The sequence below is a fragment of the Quercus suber genome, unplaced genomic scaffold (genome assembly GCF_002906115.3).
Source record: "Quercus suber isolate HL8 unplaced genomic scaffold, Cork oak 2.0 scaffold_448, whole genome shotgun sequence".
Lineage (NCBI taxonomy): Eukaryota > Viridiplantae > Streptophyta > Magnoliopsida > Fagales > Fagaceae > Quercus > Quercus suber.
Genome location: NW_027069899.1, coordinates 35759 through 45523, shown reverse-complemented (window position 1 = coordinate 45523; position 9765 = coordinate 35759). Strand labels below are relative to the sequence as shown.

Here is a 9765-nt window from a genome sequence, read left to right as displayed (position 1 = left end):
GCAACTCAGTTGTTTTACTGTCTTTTTCCTTTTGAGTTGGGGTTTCATGGTTGGTAGTTCTGAGGTTTAGAACTGTTTGTCCCTCAGTTTCTTTTTTCTTTGCGCATTTAGGAGGGGCTTTAGGCAATTTTTCTAATTTTGGGATTTTGTCTTTGAGGGTAGTGGCCTTAGGGTGTTTGGTCGAATTGTTGCCCTTACTTAGGCAATCAGTTGATTGGTTTGAAGGTTTGTGAGTGAAAGAACATTATGTCCGAGGTTAGATCAGCGATCTCGAGACTTTGGTCCAAAAAAAAAAAAAAAAAAAGGACGACGACCAACATTAATAAGCCAACCTGCTGACATGTACATGGTCAATCAATGCATCACACTCCCCTGGTCTCATTCTGATATTCTCAGTTAGAAAACTTTGCAATCAACTTGTCAACATGAATCACAATATCATCTATATGAGGGCGGACTGCAGCCTGGGGCTGAAGCATCCATGTGACAAACTGGTGAAGTGCGTCTGGATACTTAGGTTTAGGACCAGTTGGCCACTTTACCTGTGCATTTACAATGGCCAACTGTAGGCTTCCACCAGATTCTCCAAGTGCATATTCAAATGGAGATAAACCATACCTATAACAATTAGTCATCAGTAATGGGTGGAATAATCCATTTTCTCAAGATGATGATGCTTATAAATATATTAAGAAAAACAAGAAAAAGCCATTCCAGTAATTCATGAAACCAAAAGAAATGTTCCACAGTTTTTCCATAGCATTTGAATGCAGATATGAAGGCTTTAGACTAGAATCATGTCACCTGAAAACACGTGCACACACAAAAGACATAGCACATGCACAGAATATTTCAAGAAAGGAGAAAAAAGAATATAAATAAAGCACCAAAAACATGCAGATTACTATTTTTTTTAATAACTTATATCTACAAAAGCATTCCTACCTTGCATGCCACCAAATCAAATTATTTCAATATAAGAAAATAAAGTTCTAAAAAAAGACCAAAATAATAATCTCAACCCAAAATTTCCTATTACTGCATAAAACAAAGTATTGCTTCACTATTGTTCAGTAGCAATTATTCAGAATCACAGATGTATTGATGTGTGTATACCAGATGTGCAACTATATCTATAAAGAAAACACACGTGCTAGCATTTGCAAGTATGCTCATTTGTCCAGTAAAGCAAACTACACACATCTCCCAGGTATCTTCAAGCAAGCTTAGTTATGTGTGTTTTTTGATAATTCGATAATTAAGAGTGGGAAGATTTGAACCTGAGACGTCTCCATTGGAAACGCTAGAAGGAGCCAATTGAGTTACAAAGCTCTTGGCAGTTATGTGTGTTTTACTACATTTTCCTAGCAGATGCATGTACATGTGTTCAATTGAATATGTATATGCATATACCTCTATTATAAATTCTGCAGTGATTAAAGGCGGGCTCTTTGTTGATGCTCATAGACTTCCAGCATGTATAACATGACAGTTGTAAAGAGGTGTATAAAACATCAATCCTCACAAAATATCATGCAAAGATGAAAACAGGTTTTGAGACGATTAAGCTTTTCATTAGATGGTTTTTATTATGGTAAGTTTCATAAATATTTTTCAAGTGAATGATATTATTGTTAGCCAGTAGTATTAGTATAAATTTATTTAGTGTTTTAAGGTAATAATCCTTTGGACAGACATCGGGTCATTTCTTTTAGAAATCTGATGCACAATATCAGGTCAAGCTATTAAAACATTCATCCAAAAGTTTCAGCCTTTGAGCTACCTAAATAGCTTGGATGGATATGTATGTATGACTGTATATTTGTGTCTATCTATATATATACAATATGTATGCACATTCTGTTTAATTGAATAGTTGCTCAAATAGTTTAATCCTAAGAAGTTCCAGTTATAAGACGCAAGATACAATAAAAAAGTTGCTCAATGCCACAACTGTAGTAATCATAGCAAAAGATAAGGAATAGTCCTCACATTATTGCATACAAAGTGCATCCTAATGACCAAATGTCAGTTCTCTCATCAATATCTGCATGGCTTGGGCAATCCCATAACTCAGGTGCTCGGAAAGGAGCTGAACAATGTTCAGATGCCCATTCCTACAAAAGAAGCAACATAAATGGCCATCAGCATAATAGAGGATCCAATGGGTTGCTTGAGATGAAAAGTGTTCTCATTTAAACTAGGAAATCTTGATCAAAATGGCAAAGGTAGAGACAAGAGGCTGGCAGCATCATAACAAGGACATAGAAAACGTAATCAACATTTAAAAATTTTGGAATCAAGAATAAAGGATTAAAATACAGTTAAAATGTCTGTCTTAATGATATGATATAAATTAATATGCACACTGATAGAAATCAGCTGCTGAAAGGAAGAACATCTCAAATATTGAAAAGGAAAGAAGAATGTGGCAAACCAAGCACCTGCAACTGGAGCGCCTCTGAACGAGAGCGAATTTGCCTCCTCGCAGGTCGAGCACTACCAAAGTCCATTAATATGGCAAGAGGTGGTTGGCCTTTTCTGTGAGTTAGAACAACATTACCAGGTTTGACGTCATTATGTGCATAAGGAGGATCAAGATTATGCATATGCTTGAGGCCTGCACAAAGCTGTGAAAATGAATTTCTTTGTTAAAACACTTGCGACGGATTTAAGCAATTTCAAATCAATTTGTAATATAAATATATCCAAAAACACAGCCATTATAAACTAAAAGGAGAAAAAATAAAATTATAAATGCCTCCCAGATAGAATCTTTAACACAAGAAGAGTAAACCATGGACATCCATATTCTAATAACATATCTACCTTGAGCATAAAAAAATAAATGTGACTCTCAAATAGAAATTAACCAATTAGTTTCAATGATTGCCAGTTTGATGCTAAAGAATGTGTTGACAGAAGATCAAGACAGTAGCATGATATTATAATAATTTTATTCTCCAAAGAAAAGTCCCAAGAAAAACAAATTATCCTAAGCTCAGAAATTAACCTTGCAGTATCAACTGAAGTAAGAAAAAAAATTGGTTATTCCATTCACCTGTCGAAATATATGTAGAACATCTGAGGTAGAAAAGAACTCCTTTTTGGCTTTCACGGCATTTGCATTGTCCAGTAAAGTTCCATCCAGATGAACAGGAAATAACAAGTATGCTTCATGGTTCCGAGATCCTCCTGGTGTAGGCTACCAATAAAATAATATGTTTGGATAAATACTAAACCATATAAAAACTATTTTGTAAAAGAAATTGAATTACATATGAAGAATATTGGACAATAGAACATCTCCCCCCCGCGGGGGGCCGCCCTCTCTCTCCCAAGTCCCAACAAAAAAATTAGGAAAAGACATGTAATTTCTCAGTGAAGCAGGTAAACGCTACTTAGATAAATATAGATCCAAAGTTGAGAAAGACAGCCCTCTTTAGGTTAAGTTGATCTTCCAAACATGCTGGATTGACTGCAAGTTGCAATTGATTAAAGCACTATCCACATTTTTATGAGAAAAAAACTTCCACAATATGTGCCAATAAACTCTGGTTCAAATGGCACTTTCTCCTCACACAAAAAGGGGTGGAGGGTTAAGTCGTGGGTTTAAAACCCACTACATGCGGATGTAACAAAAATTTTTTTTTTTGAGAGAAAAAAAAAAGTTCCATGATATGTAAGAGTCGTGTACAATGGTATCTTACAATGCTAATCATGACATACTAAAAACAGAGGACTAGCATGATATTTACTAGAGCATACTGAAGCATGATCATTACCTATCAATTAAAGGCACAATAGCTCTTATTTTATATTTAAATCACATAACACTCTAGCAGGAATCATTATATAATAAATTATGTGAAAAACAAGCTGCTATGGAACAAATAACTGGTACAGCCCATAATCTAGGGAACTATTTTATCAAATAAATAAACAAATAAATAAATAATAATTTAAAATAAAAAATTGATTATCCAAGCAACCTGTGAGAATCCCTGCCAATGTGGATTAAAAACTTACTCAACATTGCAACCCTAACAATAATAAGTAATAACTGCCAACATGTTTACCACATTTCCTCATATTTAAATGAAATGTTTCAACTTCTTGTGGCTCAGCGACCAAACTCAGAGCCAAAACTATGGTTTTATGCCATCAGTTTTATACTAAAGTAGTCCAAACAAAGCAACAGTCATGTAACAATTCTGTGTGTACGTGTCAAATTTTATATTGACAAAAATATATGAATAATAATTGTAAATTAGATAGGAATGATCACTATGACTGATTACCTTAACAGAAATGATAGCATGATCAAGAAGTGGAAGCAGATTGGGATGACTGAACAGTGAGGAAACACGGATCTCCTCCCTCACCAACTCCAACTGTTCAGTATTCTGAATCAGAACTTTTTTCATAGCGTAAGTGCCATCATCTGGACAATAAAACAAATTCTGATCAAAATCAAGATTTCATCCCCTTCCCCATCCATCAACTGAAAAAATAAAAAAGAAACAAAAACAGAACATATGTATATATGGTAAAAGAATGGTGAGAGCCAATCAAGATTATTAATTATTAGTGCAACACCCTATCATAGTTCTTCATATATAGAGGGCAAAACAATGATGCAGCGGTGCCTTATAAAATTCAACAGGGTCATGCCCTTTTTATGTATAATAATCATATTCTTTATAAATCTAAACTATTCAAACAATTTTAAAATTTTGCTTGAATCAACTAAGTTAAAGTAAAGTAATCAATTTCTTTATTTAGAATGAATAGTGTTGCATATATGAGACAAACAGTAACTTTTAATTTCAAGTAAACATAGGCATTGAATGAGTGTGTGTGATAGATATATAGATACATATACACATACACACACTAAGAGCATTCACATCAGTTGGTAATATAATATCAAGTTATCACCAAAGAATAGCTGCTCACTCCTCCAATACAATAAATTAAAAAAGGATATAACGAATTCAATATGAGATTATTACTACAACCTCACTTTTCAAAATCAACAATGCACAATTGAATATGTATGCATTCACATATCAATAGATTTTGAAAAAAAAAAAAAAAATATACCCAGAAATTAATAAGCTCATTTTCATTCGAACATCAAGGCCTATAAAGTTCAAAAAATGTAGTTACGTACACGGATCATCAAATCCCAAAAGCAGATATAAGAAAAAAATAGAAAGGAGATGATAAAGAACAACTAAAATACCCCAGAAAACTGGAAAACATAAGAATTCAAGGCTGCCACATTGTAAGATCTAACATCATAGAAAGATGCAATAGTTCCAACAGAATTCCCACATCATAGGATCAGATCACAATACAAAAACACCAATAAAGCCACCATTTTGAGAATTGAGATTCGCCCAAATTATCAAATTCAATCACTTTGAAGCTCAGACACTCAAAACTAGTGGAATCCAGATCCAAAACCGGATGACCCAGATCACAAAATCCCAAAACAAAACCATTTCTGAGCTTATAAGATCAAAATACAACAATTTCAGATTGACACCAACATGACCCAGATCACAAAAATCCCAGAAAAAACTTGAAAAGGATTAGAGAAGAGAGGGATCGAACCAGCGAGATGAGAAGGGTCCTTGACTTTCTTAGCCAAACCAGACCCACCACCAGAGGCAGAAGCAGAGTCAGCGAGCACCTCCTTGACCAAGAAAACGTAGGAGAACCCTCCCTCGCCGAGTTGCCTCACGACCCTGAACCGGTTGTCGTTGATCCACACGTCCCCTCCTCCATTAACGGCGTCGTATAGCGCATTCAGCCCAGAAAATGAGCACCCCATCTTCTCTTTTTCTTAATTCTTTCTTCTAAAGATATGAAATGAATGAAATCAGGTTTCCAGGCAAGAATTTTGAAGACCTGATTTCATGTCAATGGCTCATGAGAGAGAGTGAATTCTCTTATTTATGCTTTTTTTTTTTCCCTTTTTTTGTTTTTTTTGTTTTTTTTGTTTTTGTTTTTGTTTCCTTTAATGTACGGGGTCTCTCTGTCTCTTCCTAGTTCCTACAAGATCTCTCTGGTCTAATCTCAACCATACACATGTTTTGCTTGTCTCACTCCATGTTTTTTTTATAGATGCACTCCTATTTGTAACATACTAACATGTATGTATGGGGCTTGAGTTGACCTGTTGACACAATTAGAAATATATTTTATGATCTCTTTTTAATAAATTATTTTAGAGATGACAATTTAAATGATTGGGGTTAACATTTTTCCTCACTTCCTACTTGTTTATATTTAGTCCATTAAAAAATATTTTTTATGAGTTTTTTAATAAGGAATATATATGTGTGCTTTTAGCCCTCAAACTTTAAATTTATGATGTTTTTTATGTTGTATTATTGAACTTATATTTTATGTTTTAAAATTTAAATTGTTTATATTTTTTAATTGTTATATTGTTGTGTTTTGAGAAAGTTTTATAATGTTAGAACTTATTTTTATAATGTTTTATTAGTTTTAATTCAATGTATTCAAATAAACGTTTAGTGTATATATATATATATATATATTATATACATGGCAGGATGGATACCTGGAGAGGGGGAAGAGAAAACCTGCCCCATACCCTCTCCAGTGTCATCCCTAAAATTAACTTATTTTACTTTCTAATTTTGTTTAATAAATAAGTTGAGTTTGAGCAAATTATGTTACGTTTTTCTTATTATAGAGTTTTCACCCTATGTCTGAGCCATTTCATCTTCTTCAAAAGCAATAGTGGAGTAAAAACAAATTGCAGGGACCAAGCTAAATATATCAAAAAAATTAGTTAAAAATAATAATCTGTTAAACATTTATATATATATATATATATATATAAAGCAACTCCAAAATGAAACTCTTCTATATAAGAACTTGTATGAACTTCTGAATGATTAAATTGTATTTTAGCCCCATTGAAATCTTGTCCGATTAATTTTATTTTTATAAATTATCAATAAAAATACATATAAAATATATAAATTTTTTTTTATAATAGTGTTGATCTATAAAACAAATTCTGATCAAAATCAAGATTTCATCCCCTTCCCCATCCATCAACTGAAAAAATAAAAAAGAAACAAAAACAGAACATATGTATATATGGTAAAAGAATGGTGAGAGCCAATCAAGATTATTAATTATTAGTGCAACACCCTATCATAGTTCTTCATATATAGAGGGCAAAACAATGATGCAGCGGTGCCTTATAAAATTCAACAGGGTCATGCCCTTTTTATGTATAATAATCATATTCTTTATAAATCTAAACTATTCAAAAAAATTTTAAATTCTGCTTGAATCAACTAAGTTAAAGTAAAGTAATCAATTTCTTTATTTAGAATGAATAGTGTTGCATATATGAGCCAAACAGTAACTTTTAATTTCAAGTAAACATAGGCATTGAATGAGTGTGTGTGATAGATATATAGATACATATACACATACACACACTAAGAGCATTCACATCAGTTGGTAATATAATATCAAGTTATCACCAAAGAATAGCTGCTCACTCCTCCAATACAATAAATTAAAAAAGGATATAACGAATTCAATATGAGATTATTACTACAACCTCACTTTTCAAAATCAACAATGCACAATTGAATATGTATGCATTCACATATCAATAGATTTTGAAAAAAAAAAAAATACACCCAGAAATTAATAAGCTCATTTTCATTCGAACATCAAGGCCTATAAAGTTCAAAAAATGTAGTTACGTACACGGATCATCAAATCCCAAAAGCAGATATAAGAAAATATAGAAAGGAGATGATAAAGAACAACTAAAACACCCCAGAAAACTAGAAAACATAAGAATTCAAGACTGCCACATTGTCAGATCTAACATCATAGAAAGATGCAATAGCTCCAACGGAATTCCCACATCATAGGATCAGATCACAATACACAAACACCAATAAAGGTACCATTTTGAGAATTGAGATTCGCCCAAATTATCAAATCCAATCACTTTGAAGCTCAGACACTCCAAACTAGTGGAATTCAGATTCAAAACCGGATGACCCAGATCACAAAATCCCAAAACAAAACCATTTCTGAGCTTATAAGATCAAAATACAACAATTTCAGACTGACACAAAAATGACCCAGATCACAAAAATCCCAGAAAAAATTGAAACAGGGTCAGAGAAGAGAGGGATCGAACCAGCGAGATGAGAAGGGTCCTTGACTTTCTTAGCCAAACCAGACCCGCCACCAGAGGCAGAAGCAGAGTCAGCGAGCACCTCCTTGACCAAGAAAACATAGGAGAACCCTCCCTCGCCGAGTTGCCTCACGACCCTGAACCGGTTGTCATTGATCCACACGTCCCCTCCTCCATTAACGGCGTCGTAAAGCGCATTCAGCCCAGAAAATGAGCACCCCATCTTCTCTTTTTCTTAATTCTTTCTTCTAAAGATATGAAATGAAATGAAATCAGGTTTCCAGGCAAGAATTTTGAAGCCCTGATTTCATGTCAATGGCTAATGAGAGAGAGTGAATTCTCTTATTTATGCCTTTTTTTTCTTTTTCTTTTTTTTTTAATGTATGGGGTCTCCCTGTCTCTTCTTACAAGATCTCTCTGGTCTAATCTCAACCATACACATGTTTTGCTTGTCTCACTCCATTTTTTTTATAGATGCACTCCTAGTTGTAACATACTATAACATGTATGTATGGGGCTTGAGTTGACCTGTTGACAAAGTTAAAAATATATTTTATGATCTCTTTTTAATAAATTATTTTTGGGATGACAATTTAAATGATTAGGGTTAACATTTTTCCTCACATCCTACTTGTTTATATTTAGTCCATTAAAATTTATTTTTTATGATTTTTTTAGTAAGGAATATATATGTGTGCTTAATGGGGAGTTTTGAAATTTTTTATGATGTTTTTTTTTTTTTTTTATGTTGTATTATTGAACTTATATTTTATGTTTTAAAATTTAAATTGTTTATATTTTTTAATTGTTGTATTGTTGTGCTTTGAGAAAGTTTTATAATGTTAGAACTTATTTTTATAATGTTTTATTAGTTTTAATTCAATGCATTTAAAATAAACTTTTAGTGTGTGTATATACACATGCATGCATACATACATACACATATATATATATATATATATAACACTTGAATGTGGCAAGATGGGTACCTGACTCAAAGACAAAGCGGAGAGAGAGAAGAGAAAACCTGCCCCATACCCTTTCCATTGTCATCTCTAAAATTAACTTATTTTACTTTTTAATTTTGTTAGCTTATTTTGCTGAAAATTAAAAACTAAAAACAATAAAAAAAAAAAAATTTCTAGGTTATTGTTCAATGCTGAAAATACTGGTTATTTTCCTTAATGCACTATTCATAAAAAAGTATAAATAAATAAATAAAAAACACTGAAACGCAGTGCGTCTACATTTCAGCTGTACCCAAACAAGTACTAAATGAGTTGAGTTTGAGCAAATTATGTTATGTTTTTTTATAGAATTTTCACCCTATGTCGAAGCCATTTCATCTTTTTCAAAAGCAATGGTGAAGTAAAAAAAAAAAAAAATTGTAGGGACAAAGCTAAATATATCAAAAAAATTAATTAAAAATAATAATCTATTTAACATTTATATATATAGAGAGAGAGAGAGAGAGAGATAAAGCAACTCCAAAATAAAACTCTTCTATTTAAGAACTTGTATGAACTTCTGACTGATTAAATTGTATTTTA

General features: G+C 32.6%; 1 protein-coding gene across 4 annotated transcripts in view; it reads right to left on the bottom strand.

Annotated features, from left to right (window-relative positions):
• The window catches only part of LOC112003904 (uncharacterized), a 9949-nt gene extending 1374 nt beyond the window's left edge, over positions 1–8575 (bottom strand). For 2 of the 4 annotated variants that reach the window (XR_010624448.1, XR_010624449.1), the window contains exons 1-6: positions 5623–5971; positions 4302–4444; positions 3062–3205; positions 2445–2630; positions 1993–2117; positions 333–618 (exon numbers count right to left, since the gene is read on the bottom strand). Coding sequence is in view for 2 of the 4 variants with exons in the window: in XM_065762219.1 (XP_065618291.1) it covers positions 393–618; positions 1993–2117; positions 2445–2630; positions 3062–3205; positions 4302–4444; positions 8219–8438 (1044 nt within the window). In the remaining 2 variants the exon portion in view is untranslated. Of the gene's footprint in view, positions 1–285; positions 619–1992; positions 2118–2444; positions 2631–3061; positions 3206–4301; positions 4445–5622; positions 5972–8218 lie in introns of those variants that run through there. The other 2 variants (XM_065762219.1, XM_065762218.1) reach the window with 2 other exon arrangements.
• Between the last annotated feature and the right edge of the window lie 1190 nt (positions 8576–9765).